The sequence below is a fragment of the Triticum aestivum genome, chromosome 2D (genome assembly GCF_018294505.1).
Source record: "Triticum aestivum cultivar Chinese Spring chromosome 2D, IWGSC CS RefSeq v2.1, whole genome shotgun sequence".
Taxonomy (NCBI): Eukaryota; Viridiplantae; Streptophyta; class Magnoliopsida; order Poales; family Poaceae; genus Triticum; species Triticum aestivum.
This window is the reverse complement of record NC_057799.1, coordinates 38,806,752-38,827,802: the sequence shown is the minus strand read 5'-3', so window position 1 is coordinate 38,827,802 and position 21,051 is coordinate 38,806,752. Positions and strand designations below refer to the sequence as shown.

At 51.1% G+C, this 21,051-nt stretch overlaps 1 protein-coding gene and 1 pseudogene across 1 annotated transcript; one reads left to right on the top strand and one right to left on the bottom strand.

Annotated features, from left to right (window-relative positions):
- The first annotated feature begins 6,672 nt into the window (after positions 1–6,672).
- On the top strand, positions 6,673–8,248 carry LOC123055601 (uncharacterized; annotated as a pseudogene).
- A 5,023-nt stretch (positions 8,249–13,271) lies between these two features.
- LOC123051395 (probable protein phosphatase 2C 32) lies at positions 13,272–14,816 on the bottom strand. Its single transcript, XM_044474265.1, has one exon. The coding sequence runs from the start codon at positions 14,655–14,657 to the stop codon at positions 13,488–13,490; it is 1,170 nt and encodes a 389-aa protein (XP_044330200.1). The 5' UTR covers positions 14,658–14,816; the 3' UTR covers positions 13,272–13,487.
- Positions 14,817–21,051: the final 6,235 nt, after the last annotated feature.

Sequence of the window (21,051 nt, the reverse complement as noted above, 5' to 3'; positions counted from 1 at the left end):
GGCGTCATCGAGCTAAACGTGTGTAGAACTTCGGAGGTGCCGTGCGTTCGGTACTTGATCGGTCGGATCGTGAAGACGTACGACTACATCAACCGCGTTGTGATAGCGCTTCCACTGTCGGTCTACGAGGGTACGTGGACAACACTCTCCCGTCTCGTTGCTATGCATCACCATGATCTTGCGTGTGCGTAGGAAATTTTTTGAAATTACTACGTTACCCAACAGGATACTGGTAGGATGATCCCGACAATCAAAAGTGATCGGGCATGACGACCATGGATTGAATTTTGGGGCGACTGGCTCTATCGCATAGACGTCCCTGAGCGCGCGCTTGCGCTCCCTCTTGGGGATGTGTGTAGCATATATCATGTTCACCATTTTGACCTGAGGGGGAAACTTCTTCTGTCCCCCTGTGTTCGGTTGTCGGGGCTCCTCGTCATCGTCCTTGCTTTGCGATCCCTTTTCCTTGTTCTCGGCGTTTAACTTGCCGGTTTGTTTGAAAACCCAACAATCTCTGTTGGTATGATTGGCTGGTTTGTCTAGGGTGCCATGGATCTGGCACGGACGGTCGAGTATGCGGTCCAAGCTAGATTGCACCGAATTGTTTCTTTTGTATGGCTTCTTCCGCTGACCGGACTTGGAGCCACTGAATCCGGCATTGATTGTCATGTCATTGGTGTTGTCACCATTGCTTTGGCGTTTGTGTCTGCTGCGTCGGAGCTTGCCGTTGCTATTTTTGACCTCGGAGGTGCCCGTTTCACTTGATGTGTTTTTGCTACAGGCCAGCCAACTATCCTCACCCGCACAAAAGAGGGTCATGAGTGTCGTGAGTGCTGCCATGGACTTCGGCTTTTCCTGGCCGAGGTGGCGTGCGAGCCATTCGTCATGGTTGCTATGTTTAAAGGCCGCTAGGGCTTCGGCATCCGGACAGTCGACGATCTGGTTCTTTTTAGTTAGGAACCTAGTCTAGAATTTCCTGGCTGACTCTCCAGGCTGTTGAACTATGTGACTTAAGTCATCGGCATCTGGTGGCCGGACATATGTACCTTGGAAGTTGTCAAGGAAGGCTTCTTCCAAGTCCTCCCAGCTGCCAATAGAATTTTCTAGCAGACTATTTAACCAGTGCCGAGCTGGCCCTTAGAGTTTAAGTGGGAGGTATTTGGTGGCGTGAAGGTCATCTCCGCGGGCCATATGGATGTGGAGAATAAAATCCTCGATCCAAACCGCGGGATCAGTTGTTCCATCGTATGATTCGATATTTACGGGTTTAAACCCTTCTGGAAATTCATGATCCATTACTTCGTCAGTGAAGCAAAGTGTAGGGAATCATAGCATAATTTTTAAAATTTTCCTACGTTCACCAAGATGCATCTATGGAGTCTACTAGCAACGAGGGGAAGGGAGTGCATCTACATACCCTTGTAGATCGCGAGCGGAAGCGTTCCAATGAACGTGGATGACGGAGTCGTACTCGCCGTGATCCAAATCACCGATGACCGAGTGCCGAACGGACGGCACCTCCGCGTTCAACACACGTACGGTGCAGCGACGTCTCCTCCTTCTTGATCCAGCAAGGGGGAAGGAGAGGTTGATGGAGATCCAGCAGCACGACGGCGTGGTGGTGGATGTAGCGGGTCTCGTGCAGGGCTTCGCCGAGCTTCTACGAGAGAGAGAGAGGTGTTGCAGGGGAGGAGGGAGGCGCCCAAGGCTGTTGTGTGCTGCCCTCCCTCCCCCCCCCCTTTATATAGGCCCCCTGGGGGGGCGCCGGCCCTGGAGATCAGATCCAAGGGGGGGGCGGCGGCCAAGTGGGGGGGAAGGGGTGCCTTGCCCCTCAAGGCAAGGGGGAACTCCCCCCCCCCTAGGGTTCCCAACCCTAGGCGCATGATGGGAGGCCCAAGGGGGGTGCCCCAGCCCACTAGGGGCTGGTTCCCTTCCACTTTCAGCCCACGGGGCCCTCCGGGACAGGTGGCCCCACCCGGTGGACCCCCGGGACCCTTCCGGTGGTCCCGGTACAATACCGATAACCCCCGAAACTTTCCCGGTGGCCGAAACTGGACTTCATATATATAATTCTTCACCTCCGGACCATTCCGGAACCTCTCGTGACGTCCGGGATCTCATCCGGGACTCCGAACAACTTTCGGGTTTCCGCATACATATATCTCTACAACCCTAGCGTCACCGGACCTTAAGTGTGTAGACCCTACGGGTTCGGGAGGCATGCAGACATGACCGAGACGCCTCTCCGGTCAATAACCAACAGCGGGATCTGGATACCCATGTTGGCTCCCACATGTTCCACGATGATCTCATCGGATGAACCACGGTGTCGAGGATTCAATCAATCCCGTATACAATTCCCTTTGTCAATCGGTATGTTACTTGCCCGAGATTCGATCGTCGGTATCCCAATACCTTGTTCAATCTCGTTACCGGCAAGTCTCTTTACTCGTACCGCAATGCATGATCCCGTGACTAACGCCTTAGTCACATTGAGCTCATTATGATGATGCATTACCGAGTGGGCCCAGAGATACCTCTCCGTCACACGGAGCGACAAATCCCAGTCTCGATCCGTGCCAACCCAACAGACACTTTTGGAGATACCCATAATGCACCTTTATAGTCACCCAGTTACGTTGTGACGTTTGGCACACCCAAAGCACTCCTACGGTATCCGGGAGTTGCACGATCTCATGGTCTAAGGAAAAGATACTTGACATTGGAAAAGCTCTAGCAAACGAAACTACACGATCTTTTATGCTATGCTTAGGATTGGGTCTTGTCCATCACATCATTCTCCTAATGATGTGATCCCGTTATCAATGACATCCAATGTCCATAGTCAGGAAACCGTGACTATCTGTTGATCAACGAGCTAGTCAACTAGAGGCTTACTAGGGACAGGTTGTGGTCTATGTATTCACACATGTATCACGATTTCCGGACAATACAATTATAGCATGAATAATAGACAATTACCATGAACAACGAAATATAATAATAACCATTTATTATTGCCTCTAGGGCATACTTCCAACACAAAGAGGGTGTGCGGCGCCTCTATATCGGACCACATCGCGAGGTAGATCCGATGGAGTCCGTCTACGGTTTTCAGCCTGGGCGTGACTAGGCTTGTCACGTCTGAATAGATAGCCGTCGTAACATGTTGGGGCACGTCCTCGCGATCCGTAGATCGATCTGGTATGTCCTGCTCTACTGTCCAGGTCCTGCCGAAGGTCATATGTATAGCCCCGAGCTGTTTTATCTATGCCTTTACATCGAGGTGGGGCAGGCTGGTGTTCGGCTTGAGTTGTTGCTTTATCCCGACCGCGTGGTGGTCGGACAGCCGCATTGCGCGATGATGGTACGGGCTCCCGTGCCTCATCGTCGAACTAAGGTAGCAATTTGCGCTTCGGGTAACTTTTGGCTGGGCGCTTGAGGCCGTATTCTTCGGCTGCCAGGACATCAGTCCATCTTTCGTTGAGCAGATCTTGGTCAGCTTGGAGCTGCTGCTGCTTCTTTTTCAGGCTCCTTGCAGTGGCTATTAGCTGGCGCTTAAAGCGCTCCTGCTCGAGAGATTCCTCGGGCACAATAAAATCTTCGTTGCCAAGGCTCACCTCATCCTTGGAGGGTGGAAGATAAGTGCTGCCCTCCGAGTCATCGTTTATGGCCTGTTCATCAGGGCTAACTTGCTGATGACCCACAAGTATAGGGGATCGCAACAGTTTTTGAGGGTAGAGTATTCAACCCAAATTTATTGATTCGACACAAGGGGAGCCAAAGAATATTCTCAAGTATTAGCAGCTGAGTTGTCAATTCAACCACACCTAGATAACTTAGTATCTGCAGCAAAGTAATTAGTAGCAAAGTAGTATGGAAGTAACGATAACGGTGGCAAAAGTAACAGTAGCAGTTTTGTAGTAATTGTAACAGTGGCAACGGAAAAGTAACTAAGCGGAGAACAATATGTGAAAATCTCGTAGGCATTGGATCGGTGATGGAGAATTATGCCGGATGCTATTCCTCATGCAATAGTTATAACATAGGGTGACACAGAACTAGCTCCAATTCATCAATGTAAGGTAGGCATGTATTGCGAATATAGTCATACGTGCTTATGGAAAAGAACTTGCATGACATCTTTTGTCCTACCCTCCCGTGGCAGCGGGGTCCTATTGGAAACTAAGGGATATTAAGGCCTCCTTTTAATAGAGTACTGGACCAAAGCATTAACACTTAGTGAATACATGAACTCCTCAAACTACGGTCATCACCGGTAAGTATCCCGATTATTGTCACTTCGGGGTTAACGGATCATAACACATAATAGATGACTATAGACTTGCAAGATAGGATCAAGAACTCACATATATTCATGAAAACATAATAGGTTCAGATCTGAAATCATGGCACTCAGGCCCTAGTGACAAGCATTAAGCATAGCAAAGTCATAGCAACATCAATCTCAGAACATAGTGGATATTAGGAATCAAACGCTAACAAAACTAACTCGATTACATGGTAAATCTCATCCAACCCATCACCGTCCAGCAAGCCTACGATGGAATTACTCACGCACGGCGGCGAGCATCATGAAATTGGTGATGGAGGAAGGTTGATGATGACGATGGCGACGGATTCCCCTCTCCGGAGCCCCGAACGGACTCCGGATCAGCCCTCCCGAGAGAGATTAGGGCTTGGCGGCGGCTCCGTGTCGTAAAACGCGATTAATCATTCTCTCAGATTTTTTTCTCCTCGAACATGAATATATAGAGTTGAAGTTGAGGTCGGTGGAGCACCAGGGGGCCCACGAGGCAGGGGAGCGCGCCCCCACCCTCGTGGACAGGGTGTGGGCCCCCTGACCTTGATTCTTTCGCCAGTATTTTTTATTAATTCCAAATATTCTCCGTGAAGTTTCAGGTCATTCCGAGAACTTTTATTTGTGCACAAAAATAACACCATGGCAATTCTGCTGAAAATAGCGTAAGTCCGGGTTAGTTCCATTCAAATCATGCAAGTTAGAGTCCAAAACAAGGGCAAAAGTGTTTGGAAAAGTAGATACGATGGAGACGTATCAACTCCCCCAAGCTTAAACCTTTGCTTGTCCTCAAGCAATTCAGGTGACAAACTGAAAGTGATAAAGAAAACTTTTACAAACTCTGTTTGTTGTTGTTGTTGCAAATATGTAAAGCTAGCATTCAAGTTTTCAGCAAAGATTATGAACTAACCATATTCAAAGTAACACCTAGGCCTCATATTCACTCATATCAATGGCGTAATCAACTAGCGAGCAATAATAATAAATCTGGATGACAACACTTTCTCAAAACAATCATAATATGATATAACAAGATGGTATCTCGCTAGCCCTTTCTGAGACCGCAAAACATAAATGCAGAGCACCTGTGAAGATCAAGGACTGACTAAACATTGTAATTCATGGTAAAAGAGATCCAGTCATACCCAATATAAATTAATAGTAATGGATGCAAATGACAGCGGTTCTCTCCAGCTGGTGCTTTTTAATAAGAGGGTGATGACTCAACATAAAATTGAATAAATAGGCCCTTCGCAGAGGGAAGCAGGGATTTGTAGAGGTGCCAGAGCTCGATTTTGAAATAGAGATAAATAATATTTTGAGCGGCATACTTTCATTGTCAACATAACAACCGAGAGATCTCGATATCTTCCATGCTACACACATTATAGGCGGTTCCCAAGCAGAATGGTAAAGTTTATACTCCCCCACCACCAACAAGCATCAATCCATGGCTTGCTCGAAACAACGAGTGCCTCCAACTAGCAACAGCCCTGGGGGAGTTTTGTTTGCAATTATTTCGATTTGATTTGCTTAGAGCATGGGACTGGACATCCCGGTGACCAGCCATTTTCTCGTGAGTGATGAGCGGAGTCCACTCCTCTTGAGAATAACCCGCCTAGCATGGAAGATACAGACAGCCCTAGTTGATACATGAGCTATTCAAACATGCAAAACAGAATTTCATTTGAAGGTTTAGAGTTTGGCACATACAAATTTACTTGGAACGGCAGGTAGATACCGCATATAGGAAGGTATAGTGGACTCATATGGAATAACTTTGGGGTTTATGGAAACTGCGTTGCAAACTCATTTTGGCACTTCTTGAGGCTGACACACTTCCAGTTGGGTACAAGATGCTAGTTGTCGTAGACGATGCGCACGCCGATCTTTGGGATGGGTTTCTTTGAGAATGGCCTCTAGAGGTAAAGGACAAAGCGACTAATGCGACGATGCCCACGAGCGTCCTTACTTTCTTATGATCGTTTCGTTAGGTTCGAGTGGTTTTGAGTTGGACCCACTAAATTGGACCTCCATAACCATCCGTTTTGAGCTCAACTGCTCCAGCCATGGGTGTTGCAGCTGGAGCACCGGCTCTTGCTTCATTATTTTCTAGTGGAGATTAGGTTTCTGCTACTTGAGCAGATATTCATGCACTTTTCTTAGCTGAGCGAATATTTGGGACGGTAATCTCTTGTTGAGGTGGTAAAATCGATGATCAGCAGGAAGTCAGCCCAGCTCAGCACATTTTTAGTTGGATTTGCTGCTGGTTCATCAGTTTGTCCAATTGAAAGTTTTTCCGTGATACTGTTTTTGTTACAACAAGTCTCGTTTTTAACCAGTTATTGCTTATGGATGAGGTCACACAAGCCATTGAAAACCTGAGAAAGGAATGGAGCCAAGTAGTTGCACAGCTTGAGGTGTGCATTGCTGCTATTGAATCATGTGGGAAGCTGGGCAAAGGGACAGAAGAAGCGAGCTCTCTTCCTAGATTGAACAGTACTGCACAGGATGCACTGCAATTGCTCAATTCACTGCAGTGCAGGCTTGATCTTCTGGCAGAGCAGCTACCCACTTTTGAAGAAGTTCACTCTGGCCAGGCAACATTAGGGTCATGGAAGGAACAATACAGAGGTAAGCTATTCTTAGAAGAAAAAAACATTTCCTTATTTAGTATTTGTACATAACTGATTTTGTGTTTTCAGGCTGCGCGTGAGCCTGAGTGCTAACTTGCAAGCAAAAGTGAACATTGGAAAAGCTGCTCAAGAAGAGGTTTGTGATTTTTCTTCAGAATTAATCTTATACTCCCTCCATTCACAAATATAAGATGTTTTAACTTTTTTGTGAATCGGATGTATATAGACACATTTTAGTCCGTATGTAGTCCATATTGAAATATCCAAAACATCTTATGTTTGTGAACGGAGGGAGTACTTTATTACCTTAGCAATGCCAGCTTGCCTCTAATATAAGACGTTCTCACACACATTCTAATTTTGCTTTATCTTAGAGGGAGCTTCTTCTGGGAGGCGGAGAAGAGTCCACTATTCGGAGACGTAATCTCCAGTAAGTTGATTAAATGCGGCCTTTGTATTACTGGGAATATTTGAGACGTTAGTTGTAGAATGTGTTTGATGATCTGTTCAGTTTCACAGGGATTTCCTGCAAGTGTAGACTCCAGAAGGCCTTCAAAGACATCGGTTGTGAATTTCAGTTCCAAAGCGACATTTTTAAGTTCCTCGCTCGGACTGTTGAGATAGTCTATTTAACTCTTTGAATTATGAAATTGGTTATTTACTCGTCTACCCATTAGTGGTTGCTGAATTGGAGGTGGTTTTGCCAATATGGAGATAGAAGGGATAAAGATAACTTTCCTTATTTGAAATATGAAATATGGTCAACAAACTACAAATTGTTGTGTTGATGTAACACTTGTATATGACCTCGAAACCAAATCACATTGCACTAATTAAAGTACCACCACTTTATATTTATTGTTTAATTCTATAATTTATGTTTGCACAATGAACACGTACTGCTAAATGATGTACGACAAAGGCTGGGATGACATCCGCTGCAGAAAGTATTACTGAGAGCCTCCATCGGTCTTTAGAGAACTAAATATACCTACTCCCGGTTGTGATATGCATTTGGTTTCCATCCGCAAGACAAGTAACAAGAATAGTGTCTGGGTTGGTGCCAGTTTCTGACTATATCTGTTCCAGGATCATCCTGACTATCGGGTTCCTCATATTCTCCTTGGCGGTTCTTTACGTCGTCTAAAGACGGATTGGCCTGTTGACACTGCAAAGGAAGCTGGCTGATGCTATCAGATCAGGCTCAGTATCAGCTGGAGACATGTTGGGTAAAGTGCAGGAGGGACCTGCCCCAACAACAAATGCTCCTCCCATGTATGATGAACTGTGATTACTTACTTCCATCCATTGCTTACTCATGAGCTTTTTACATCCAGAAGCAAGCTTACCTTTCAGAGTTGTTATTTCCTAGTGCATGTCGTCTAAAGTAACAATTGCTTGCTCAAAAATACTATAATTGGGCACTGACCTGCTGTCAAACTTGAGTTGAGAAGCACCTTCAGACTGATCTTGATGCCAAGAGGCATGCGATAAAGATTCACTTTGGGAATCCACAGACTTGAACAAAAAATTCAACTGAATTGTACAGTCAACCAAGCATATTTATTAATAACAACCAAATTAGGAAGAAACTTGATAGTATGTTTCATCTCGAGGCTTTGAGGAACCTGTCAAAGTACTCGCACAAAGTTAACAAGGGACAGAACCTGAACAAGAACTTACTGCCTTTGGTTCTGACTTCTGAGGCAAGATGGTGGATCAAGCATAGCGCTAAACAATACAGTGATAATAAATTCAGAAAAGCAAGCAAAACTTCCACCATGTTGTCCACGACGATGCCATTGCCATACAGTGATAAGAAGTTGACCGTCGCCAATTTATGTTGAGCCATTGGCCACAACGCCACCCACAGTTGAAGTTATTGGCCGTCGCCTGATTCCGTTCTCTAAAGAACGTGAAGGTGAAGAAATTCCTGCTGCTTCCTCATAGCAGGTAGATGAGTACAATGATGTTGACACAAATGCAACGCCACGCATGGTATCGTCGCCCCAGCCTCAGTTAACGGCTGAAGAGGCTGAAGTTGAAGAAGAAGAAGATGTGGACATTGACAATGCCACAAGCCCACAACTCCACTCATCCTTGATGAATTTTGGGAAGAAGAACACCCAAATTCTTCTCTGAACACACCTCTGATGCAATTGCCTCAGTTGCCATGCCAAACAGAAGAAGTTTTTGGTAGTTCTGAAGAGCGACACACTCCTCTTCAGACCAACCCTGAAGAAAATGTTGCTGGTGATGCTTCTCAGCAAGAGCCAAATGCTGAAGAAAATTAAGCAACTACTGATGAAAATTCCCCAATCAACACAGAAGCGTCCGTGCAATCTACTGACATGGAAACTATGTCACTTGCTACGGTTGAAGAAATTGTCAAGGCTAACTTGATAACAGACCATAATGACTTTATTGGCTCTCCTCGCCCCGTATTGGATGCGAGTCCAACAAAGGTGAATCTTGGGCCCAAGCCTGCAATGCCAAAAATTGGAAGGGTTGGCACTCGGCCGAAATTCAACAAGGCAGATTTCTTCAGCGAGAAGAATCTCTTCATTGGTGACTCATCCTATGATCATGCAAAGATCCAAAGACTAAGTTTCAGGACGGCTCATCAAGTCATCTTTTATGCCTCTCTCCTCTTTGATAAGAACAAAGTCTTCATGCACCATGATATTTCTCATTTGCATATGGAATCAATCAATTGCTTCACTCCGGAGTTGATGGTATTGCATGATGTTGGTCTTCTTGCCTTTTGTTCTGATGTGTGTGATTGGAATGAAAAGTGATCCTTCGGTTCTATGCTATCATTCATCTATCAGGTGATGCATCAGATTACACCACATAGGCCATTGACTGGATGACGGAATACACACACTACAAGGCCCCCATAAGTAAACTGCTTCGGGCATTCCCACTTCATATTCCTCCAGAAAACGCCCAGCGTCTGTATGAGCAAACTGAACTTCTAGATCACTTGATGCATTTGCTGATAAAACCACTTGATGAAGGAGAAGCTCTTCCCACCAAATTCTTTTTGTAAATTTGAGAGATAAAGTCCCATCAAAGGCTATGATTCTGAAACTGGAGAAGTTGTTGGGATCATGAAGAATCTGCTATACGATGTCATCCATGTTATTCCTTCCCTTTGATGCCCACTATTTCAGTCATAAGGACTCTGGTTGCTCAATCGCCATTTGAACTCAACCCGCGTGCCTCATGGCTCATGAGATTCATTAGAACCAGAACTGCAATCCCTTATTAGGCCGATCGCCAGAATCATCATCTCAGTTTCCTTCCGCCTCTAGAAATTCTTCAAAGCACCATTGCTTCAGTTCCACGTTGTGCCTAAGAGCAACTCTAGCAGACCCCGCAAAATGCCCGCCCCGCAAAAATTCCGGCGAGTATGCGGCTCGGGCCAATTTTGCGGCCAGAACAGAGCCCGCACACTCGCCCGGCCCGCAAAATTTTTTCCCGCAGCCCGCACGCCCCGAGCACTATAAGTACGGTTCCGCGACCCTTTTGCGGGACCAAACCCTATCCCCCCGCCGCCGCGAGCCACCCGATTTCCCTTTCTCCTCTCCCAATTTCTCGCCGCCGGCGACCCTCCGCCCCGCCTCCAGCCGCCATGTAGGGGCGAATGTGGAGCTCCGGACGCGGCTTCGGTAGCGGATCCGGCCGTGAGAGGGACCTGGAGCGCGAGCGCCGCGTCCGGTCCGACGGCGCGAGGAAGCGCGGCGCGCGGAAGTGGACGAACCGCGGGCTTTCGCCGCCGGCGAGCTTCGACCGCCGCGAGACGGTGGAGTACGACCGCCGGCGCGCGTCGTTCTCCTCCGCGCGTTCTTCGTACGCCGGATCCTCCTCCTCCGCCGCGGGCTTCCTCCCCGTGAAGAGGGAGTGGTCGGACGAGGAGGAGGAGCCGGAGCCGCCGGCGCCGTTCCCCTTCGTGTCGGTGAAGGAGGAGCCCGAGGAGCCCGCTTCGCTCGGCCGCCGCGGAGTCGTCGGGCCCGAGGACTACGTCGCGGAGTTCGACGCCGTCGCCGTCGCCATCGCCGAGCGGAGCGTGCGCGAGGAGGAGAAGTGCCGGCGCCACGCCGAGGAGCTCGAAGCCCTCGAGTGGCGGCAGGCGGTCGCCGACAACGTCGCCGACAACGAGAAGGCGGACGAGTGGCGCCGCATCCGCGCGGAGCAGGCGGAGAAGTACGTCGATCTCTGCAGCTCCGGTGAGGAGGATTGAGCGTCCGGCTCCTCCACGGCGTCGTCCAGTTGCCGCGTCCTCGCCGCCGTCAGATCCGACCCCCTAGTACTAGTTTAACGTAGTATGTAGTATAATTATGCTTGTAGTTTGTGATGAACTATGTAGTATGCGATGAACAATGTAGTATGTGATGAACTATGTTTGTGCAATTTCGCCCGCGAAAGTATTTTTTTCAAATTATGCAGGTTTAGATACGGGTTCTGCTCGGCCGCGTATGTTTTTGACCCGCAAAAGCGATTTTCGTGAACCCGCAAACGCGTTTTGCGGGTCGTATTTTTGCTGGGTCTGCTAGAGTTGCTCTAAGTCTAGGACTTAAATGCTGATGAACTGGTTCTATCACAAGGAACCTCGCGCATCTTTTTTTGGAAAAGGAGGATGACCCCGGCCTCTGCATCTCGGAGATGCATACGGCCATTTTATTGATTATTCTCGAGGACCTTACAAAGTAGAACAACAATATGCCTGAATCCGCCATCTTGGCAACATCTGCCGCTACTCCTATCCAAATGATGAAGGGGTGCAAGCTGGGCCACATACCCAGACCTCTCACCTAAGCCTAACATCTAAAGCCGGAGACCCCGACCAAGCCATCTGCCGGGTCCGGGGCTCAAACCGGTCTGACGCACTCACATGTGTCATCGCCGCCATCTTCCACTGGTCCATCTTCAGAGCAGATTGAGGTGACAACCTTGGCAGGTCCTCCGCCATCGACGCCACCACGACGCCAAACGACGACCTCCACCTACGCGAGCCTTGGCAGGTCCTCCGCCATTGACGCCACCACGACGCCAGCCGACGACCTCCACCTACGCGAGTCCATCTCCAAGCAACGGACGTAAATCCATGCTAGGATAGGGCCGCACCACCGCCGTCGCCCACCACCCACAAGCGCCACCCAACCCCAAGGTTCCCAAAGCGGCGCCTTCAAGAAGGGAACGGCGCCGTGAGCGTCGCCGCCGCCCAACAAAGTTAGGGCTTTCGCCCGGGAGACCTAGGGGAAGGTGAAGTGAGGAGATCAGTCCATACCGACGCCTCCAAGGAGGGGAACGGCGCCCTCAGGCGTCGCCGTCGGTGAGGCCGGTCATGGCCGGCCAGGGATTTCGCCCGAACTAGATCCCCGCCACCAGCAGCGCCTCATGTACAGAACCGGCGACCAAGAGGAAGCGCGGCCCGACCAGGCTGGCCCGCACGCCGAACAGGGGAGGAGGGGAGGCGCCAGATCGCGCGCACCGACCGCCGCAGAAGCCGCCGGCGGCCGCCAACGACCACCGGATCCCGCCGCCCGCGCGGCCGGGACACCAGATCCACCGCCCGCACGGCTGCTAGCCGGTTGTGCCTTGCCAATTGAGCCGCCGCTCCTGATCCGGGGTTCCCCACGCAGATGCAGGGCAACCAAGGCCCCGCCACCACCATCCTTGGCGCCCCAGCGGCTGCCTCAAGCGGCGGCGAGGAAGGGAAGAGGGGGGAGGGGGGTGAGGAGGAGGGGCGGCTAGGGTTGGGAGGAAGAGCGGCTGGGGTGGGAGGGTTGGGAGGAACCTCGCGCATGTGAGTGCTCAGTTTGGGGTTAGTCTTCTAGTTGGCAGAGGTTTTGAATCTGTACCTCCCAGACCACTGACTTTCCATGAGCAGAGGTCGGCAGAGTTGTTTTGCTTGTTCCAGAACAAAATTGTGGCATTGAGCTGTTTTTTGTTTAAATCAAAGTGGCAATGAGCTGTTGCAAGACCGGGAATAAAATCCAAGACTGAACTTTTTTGTTTTTCTTCTGGTTTACACGGCCCACTTGTGCTTCTGCACCCTCGAACTAACATTCTCGGTCAAGATCGATTATTTTGATGGTTCAACGGCGTTCCGTTGAATCTGATGCCCAGTTGTCGTATGTTTCGTACTACTTTCGTTTGTTTTGGAGTGGAATCACAAACTTTGCGTGTGTTGCACTGTCGCACGTGTGCTTCATTCCAACTCCGAGAGTATACCCATGAACGCAAGATCACACATGGTGACACATCTCTGCCCTTTTAACTGAAGATTTATCGTTCTCGTCCCAGGGTGATGGAAATCCCAACCGGGTGATGATTATTAGCACTAACAGTGCTTGATCTTTGTTACAGACACCGGCAGCCTGATCGAGCGGCCGGGGACGAGAGAGACGACGTCAAAAAGCTCTCTATATCTACACGTAGGGTGATCATCCATGGCGCCGATGCACATCTTCTCGCGTGTTAATTAAACTCTTACTACTACTACTACTACTACTACTACAGTCTTATCGGAGAGGACGGCGCTGGAGCTGGACGACGAGGACGCTGATGTCGTCGGAGGAGCCCCTGGACACGGCCATGTCGACGAGCCGGCGGCACGCGGCGGGGAGGTCGCCGGAGGAGGAGGCGGCGGCGTCGACGGCCTCCTGGTTGCCCACCTTGTCCCACAGCCCGTCGGAGGCGAGGATGAGCAGCTCGCAGTCGGCGCCCACGTCGACAGTTTTAGTCTCCGGCTCCGCCACCACCCACGGCTTGAGGTGCGCGTCGCCGATGCCCCGGGTCACGGCCAGCGAGCCCTGCACCCGCCATACGCCGCGGCAGTTGAGCACCAGCCCACCTTTCAGCGCCTCGATCCGGTCCCGCTCGTCCTGCCGCGACGCGCGGTGGTCGTCGGTGAGCGCCTCCGCCCTGCCGCCGCGGCTCAGGACCGCGCGGCAGTCCCCCGCGCCGGACACCACCAGCTGCCGCCCGCCCTCGCGGAGCAGCGCCGTCACGCAGCAGGCGCCGCCGCCCGCCTGCTCCCGGTTCTTGGAGGAGGAGGAGGAGAACTCCTCGTCGGTGCGCAGGTACGCCCGCCGCACGGCGCCCTCCACCGCCGCGCGCCCTGCCCCTCTGCCGCGCGCCGACCTCTCCAGCTCCTCCGCCACGATCCTCGGCATGTTGTCCGCGGCGAACTCCGCGGCGCTCTTCCCGCCGTGGCCGTCGAACACGCCGAAGAGGGCCTGCGCGCGGTCCCCGCCGAGCCCGACGGCGGCGACGTGGCGGTCCTCCATCTCGACCCGCTTCCGGCCTTTCCCCCTCCGGCAGAAGGCCGCGAAGCCGTCCCCCTGCTCCGCCACCTCGTCCACCCCGCTCGCCGCGGCGGCTTCCAGCACCGCCGGCGCGACGGTGACCGCGGCCGGCACGAGGAGAGGCGCCGGGCGGCGACGCTTGACCGGGGCCTTAGCCGCAGCAGGGTCCGCGGCCTTCACGGCGGGCGGCGGCGCCTGGAGGGCGCACGGGGAGGGCTCGGGGTGGATGCGCGCGCGGAGGGCGAAGGGGCGCAGCGGCGAGGAGGGGAGGAAGGAGGCGCCGCCGCTGGAGCAGCCGTGATGGTGGTGGAGCTGCAGCTGCTCCAGCAGGCCGAGGCGGGACGGCGAGAAGACCGGCGAGCCCGGTGCCACCGCGCACGTCATGTGCCCTTCCCTTCTTCCTTTCTTTCCTAGCCTGCAAGATGCTTTGCGGCGAGAACTCCTTCTCCTAGCTCCAACTCCGATGGTGAGCTTCTTTCTTGTTGCTCCATTGATGGGCTCCTCGTATATGTAGGCGGAGGGAGGTGGGGTGCGAGCTGGTACTAGCTGTTAGAGCTCGGCCGGACACGACGTCGACGCGCGCGTTTGTTTACCATAGTTCGGCCGATTAAATTAGTCTAGTCAAAGAAGGATGGAGACCCGGCGAGCGACGGGGCGAGAGATCCGTGCGACCTGCTCACCCACTGACTCGACGCCGCAATTAACAACCATATTAGTGACATGATATCAGTTATTTTTTAACACACTACAGTACAGACGCCTAGCCACACGATCTCTGCCACGTGCACCCCCACGCGTGGGCAGCCGATTGGCCGCCATTGCTTTCCTCGCAGACCCTAGCTAGTGTTTTGACACGATCAACCACGAGTGGAGTACGTAGGGGCATCATGAGTGGGCTGAGTGGCCGACCTCGACCAGGACCGCTCGATGATTAAGGTAGGGAAGAAAAGAAGAGAGGCAAGCAAAGCGATCCGGGTCCGGGTCAGATCGGCGACGTGTCGGCGAACACAACGCGGGGGGCGCGATCCCTAGCTTAGCCGCAACGCTCCGGACGAGCGCGCGAAGCTGCCCGGAAGCTGCCGTTGTCGACGTCAATCGGCGCCGAGACAGCGACCGATTGTTAGGTTAATCCTTATGTTTGAAGATGTTTTTGTTTTGCACAGCGGCGGCAGTGCTGGTTGATTAATTAAAACGGTGCTGGTTAATTTAAGAACATTTTTGTCCGGCGGTAAAGTGCTAGTTTAACTGGGACGTCACTGTGTGTGGCCACAGCTATCGGTCTCCGGCGACACGGTCGAAATTCGAAAACCTCCTTTTCAATCAGAGAAACTTAGTATTTGAGAAGCCCAACGCAGGGACCAGTTGTCTGTTGGCAGTGCTCGTCCAAGTGTTCCGCAAACACATGGGCGCTTGCCAGTGTCAGGCGACATGGTCATGGTCGAAAACTTGTGGCCTCCTTTTTCTTTTCTTTTTTGAGAAACCCAAATGTGATCTAAAAAGAAGAAGAAAAAACCTAGCATGTAACACGGCCCTCCTCGTCGTCGCCTGCTAATTCCACCGGTCTCCCCCGTCACCGGCAGTCGATTTTGGGCGCCGAGAAGCGGGGAGACCATGGCACCACCGTGCTCATGAAGAGTTTTGGTCTAATTTTGTGTGAGATAATAATTACGTGATAAAATAGGGGGTTAATAATACGACAAAGACAACGCATTTTTACTGGTGAGTTTTAATTTACTGTTCCTATTTCTAATTGCATAATGAAATGCAAGCAATCGAGTGATTTGTGTTACCCTAATGTTAGGATTGCGGGCCCAGTTTTACTCCTCGTTGTTGTGGTGAAGATTTGAACACAATGGCTTCCACAAGGTGGGTCGCAAAAACCTCATATGAAGCCTCTGGCGCACATATGCCACGATGACTACTTGATACCATCAAAATCATTTAAAAGGTGTGCACTCTCTAAGAGTAGCAAGCAAAACAAATTCGCTTGGATCAACTTTCTCAAAATATCCTCGACCAACTCTCGGTAAGTCATACATAAGATTTCTCACAAAGGCAAGAAAAGTGGAGCAAAGAGACATGAAGCGCTATGCAATAGGACCGATAAAGAGGTGGAATTAGAGCATCTACAGCCGGACATAGCAAATATAACCCTTTAAATGTCCGTGGATGCGCCCGGTCAGTGACCGGGTGTGTCTATTTTAAGCCCCTATTTATCCGTTTGCGCAGCCACACTCTTCATTTTTTTCCTCATATGTTCGGTCACTTGCCCGTGATTGGTGGAGATGAAGAGAGAGAAATAAAAAAAGAATAAAGAAAAGAGAAAAGGTGGTCTGGGTGGGTGAGGGAGTCCTGGATTAGGGGGTCCTTGGACAGCCGGACTATATCCTTTGGCTGGACTGTTGGACTATGAAGATACAAGATTGAAGACTTCGTCCCATATCCGAATGGGACTTTAAACGGCCTCTCCAACCTGAATAAATGATCGGTCGTCAGGACCGCGGACACGGCTAGACGAGTCCGGCGCATCACTAGCTGTAACAGCTTAGTTAAACATGAGATTGGTTTGATGGATATACCCCCATAGGCGGTACCAGGGGCTTCCCGCATGTAAACAATACTACAGTTCAGCTCGACCTTACTTATCTTGAATTTTAATTGTTTATTAAGAATAACCAATTTTTCGCACGACAACTTTCACCTAAGTTCTTATCTTTTACAGATGATAATCGTGCTACACCCTTTCAGGATACGGCACAACGGAGACACAGGCGCAGACGTGCAGCAGGGCCCTGCTCAAAGTTTTTTTTTAGATTAAGACCATGTGTAAACCTATTTTACTGTCTCTTGTTGCTTCACATCCTCCGGATACTCTGTATAACCGAGAGGGATACTGACGTTACTGGCATTTCGTCACGTCAGAATAATGTACGTACCTGGACACTCGGGGTTCATTCTCAAGGGCGTTACTCAGCCCGGTATATGTTGTAAAGACCGAATACCTTAGGGAGTGCTCGGCGTCGCGAGTTTGGCCTTATATGCATCAGCTCCGAATCATGTCTTTGGTCAAATGTTGGGTTTGCCCGGCTCCCGCGTTTTGCTACCTTACGTTCCGCTCTATCGGCAAAGGTGGCACCGGGAGAACTACTGCGATTGTGCCCTGGTTCATCCGGATGAGCACCTCAGTAGAGAAAGCCGAAAACTGACTGTCATGATAAAGCGCGAGACTGGTCAACCACTCGATGACTTAGCGGAATCTTCGGCATTCCTCCGCATTAACGAAGGACCGGTTTTCCCGGTCATGTACGTACGCGCACCGTATTCGGATAGCCGCGAAAATACCAGGGGCTATATAGTAGCCCCACTGTCAAACTCCTATGGTTAAGTGAAAGTGTTAAAGCAATATAGTCTGATTGCCTCGTTCGCCGCGCTACCACCTCCTTAATGAACCAAGACGTTGGATCAAGTGTGAAGACGCGCTTTTGCGAACACCCCCGCATTATATGCGTGGGGGCTGAAGCCGACGACTGCAAACTTTCAGGTTATATACATATATACATAAACGACCGCACAGGAGGCATAATAATACTTTTAGGCAAAAGTATAAACACAGCCTTTATAATTCAAATAACATTGTTCTTACAATTGGGATACATGTCACTAGAACATGATACTCTTCGAGCACTGAGCCTCTATTAAACGAGCGTCTTCTAAGACTTCTTCAAAATAGTGCTCGGCCGATACCCGGCCTACCACCGAACTCTGGGATGCAATGGCGGTGGCCTCCATCCCTGCCCAGTATGTCTAGACACGGGCAAGAGCCATCCGCGCACCCTCTATGCACGCCGACCTCTTCACAGCGTCGATATGCGGCACAGCACCAAGGAATTGTTGCACTAAGCCAAAATAACTATTCGGCCTTGGTCCTTCCGGCCAAAGATGATCCACAACAGACCTCATGGCAAGCCCGGACAACCTATGGAGCTCGGCCCACTCGGTCATTTGCTCATTTAACAGCAGCGGACGCGCCGGAGCATTGAACTGCGACCAGAACAACTTTTCCACCTCATGATCTTTTTGATCTTCGAAAAACTTGGTCGCATCAGCATCACTTGCTGCCAAATCCAGGTACGCGTCCGCAGAACTCCATAATTGATCCAGAAGGGCATACTTAGGATCTCTGAACTTAGTCCGCAACAAAAAGGGCTTCCCAGCCGCGGTATCTTCGGCTTGACATAGCTCCTCCTTCGCCGCTCTGATTTTAGAGCGGGCTTCCTTGGCTGCTACCGTGGCTTTCTCCAGGTCCGCCGTCTTCGTTCGGCTTTTCTTTTCAAGAAGCTCATAACGGTCGGCGGCATCTTTCAATTCAACAGCCATCTTGGCTATTTTCTCTTTGCTCTGGCAATGCGCAGCCTGTTCGGCTCTTCGCTCTTCGACCGCCTTTAGGGCGGCCGCATCACTCCTCCTGGCTTGTTCCTTGGCTCGGGCAAGTTCCGCCCGAAGGGTCTCCACGGCGGCAGCTCCATCTGCAGTCACAACATATTACAGATACTAGCATCATGCTCCTCTTAATACGTGTTGATCATAGGAGAATACGTACCCCGTGCCTCGTCAAGCCACTTGTTTACAAGCACGATGTCGGCATCTGCCGCTTCAGTTCGGCAAACTCACCAGTCCGGCTAGCCACCGGACCCTCAGCCGCCTGCACGTGAAAGCAACACGGTTATTACCTGGGACTATGATCCTCTACCTGCCGTCTTTTTCGACAACAACCAGGGTCTCAGGGGCTACTATCTGCATAGGGCACACCTAGCGTGTGCGGTACCATCAAAAAATATATATTACTCTGCGTACCTAAAAGCCTCTCAGCAGGCTCATAAAAGCTTCATGCAACCCTCTTTCGGCGGAGGAAATCCTCTCAACCACCGTACCCATTAGCGTACGGTGCGCTTCTGAGATAGCCGCTTGCTCCAGAAGATTCATCAGTGCGTCTGGTCGCGCACCGGACAGTCCCGGACTCTTTCTGTTGCTCTCCTTAGGAGCCGAATACTCCGGACTTCGGGTAGCCGAAGGGTTACCCTCTGGCCTTGGCGGATCAGGAGAAATACTCAGTGACGACACCTCAGGGTCGTCCGCTTCACGAGGCGGGGAGGCACGGGGAGGCGTTTCGCTCTCCATCATCTCCGGAAGAAGATCCCCCGAAGACGAACTCTGTCGAGAAGGGCTACGATACGAAGTACAAGACATACGTCTCGGTTATTGTTCTCAGAAAGGAAGCAGGGTATATTTACTATAAAGTACTTTTGTTTACTTGCAGCTCGGTGGAGGGCTGGTCCCCTTGCGGGTACTATGCGGTAAGGATGCCCTCCGGGGTAGGGCCCCCTCGAAGCAGCCCTCGTTTGAAAACCATTGTTTCCAAGTCTTCAGAGGCAGCCCTCTTCCTTCCTTGGGGAGAGGGAATTTTAGATTCTTCTCCCCGGTTATCCTCCTTCGCGGAGGCACTAATTCCCCCGGTTTGGATGAATAATGAGTGAGGCTCGCTTTCGGCTTCTTTGTTCCTCCCTTTATCTTCCCCTGATGGGCTTGATAAGGCGCAAGCTCAAGCATCCTGGCTAGTACAGGATCTGGTGGGCCCTCGGGAAGGGGAGCCGAACACCTGATCATCTTCGCCTTTTTTATCCAGTCCTGGTCAAAAGGCGACTTTTCAGAATGATGTTGTGGTAAATTAAAAGACAACGTGTTCGGCCGCGGAATTACTTACTTGGGTGTCTGGACGATTGCAGTTCAGACCCGCATCCTCGGTGGTGTCCGGACACTTTATTCGTGATCCGGAGAACAATCCATACATCTCTTCGAGCGTCGCGCCGAAGAATTGCTGAATAGTTCGCGGTCCTTCCGGGTTGAACTCCCACATACGGAGAGGTCGACGTTGGCATGGCAGGACCCGACGAACTAGCATGACTTGCATTACCTTGACAAGGCTGACATCTCCCTTGAAGAGATCTCGGATGCGGCTCTGCAACGTCGGCACATCATTAGCTGGCCCCCAGTCCAGCCCTTTGTTGACCCATGACGCCAATTGTGGCGGGGGGCCCGGACGGAAGGCGGGGGCAGCTACCCACTTAGCGCTTCGGGGAGCGGTGATGTAAAACCACTCCCGCTGCCATAACTTGGATGTCTCCGGGAAGGAACCCTTTGGCCATGGAGCATCGGCGCCTTTGTTTATTATGGCGCCTCCGCACTCTGCGTGTCGCCCCTCAATCATCTTCGGCTTCACATTGAAGGTCTTGAGCCATAAGCCGAAGTGTGGGGTGATGCGGAGGAAGGCTTCACACACGACGATGAACGACGAGATGTGAAGGATGGAATCCGGAGCCAGATCATGGAAATCGAGCCCGTAGTAGAACATAAGCCCTCTGACAAAGGGATCAAGACTAAAGCCTAGCCCTCGGAGGAAGTGGGAAATAAATACGACACTCTCGTTGGGTTCGGGAGTGGGGATGACCTGCCCTCGAGCAGGCAGCCTGTGCGAGATTTCGGCGGTCAGATACCTGGCTTCTCTTAGCTTCTTGATGTCCTCCTCTGTGACAGAGGAGGGCATCCACCGACCTTGAAGGTTGGATCCGGACATGACTGAAGGTCCGAAGTGCCTAGCCTGAGCCTTGGGTGTTGGAACTCGAGGTGGGGGAAGGATTCGATTGAGTGCGAGAAGAAAAGGACAGGCCTTGGCCCCTTTATAAAGAGGGTGAATATCAAGCGTCCTCCGTTTGGCCGTTTG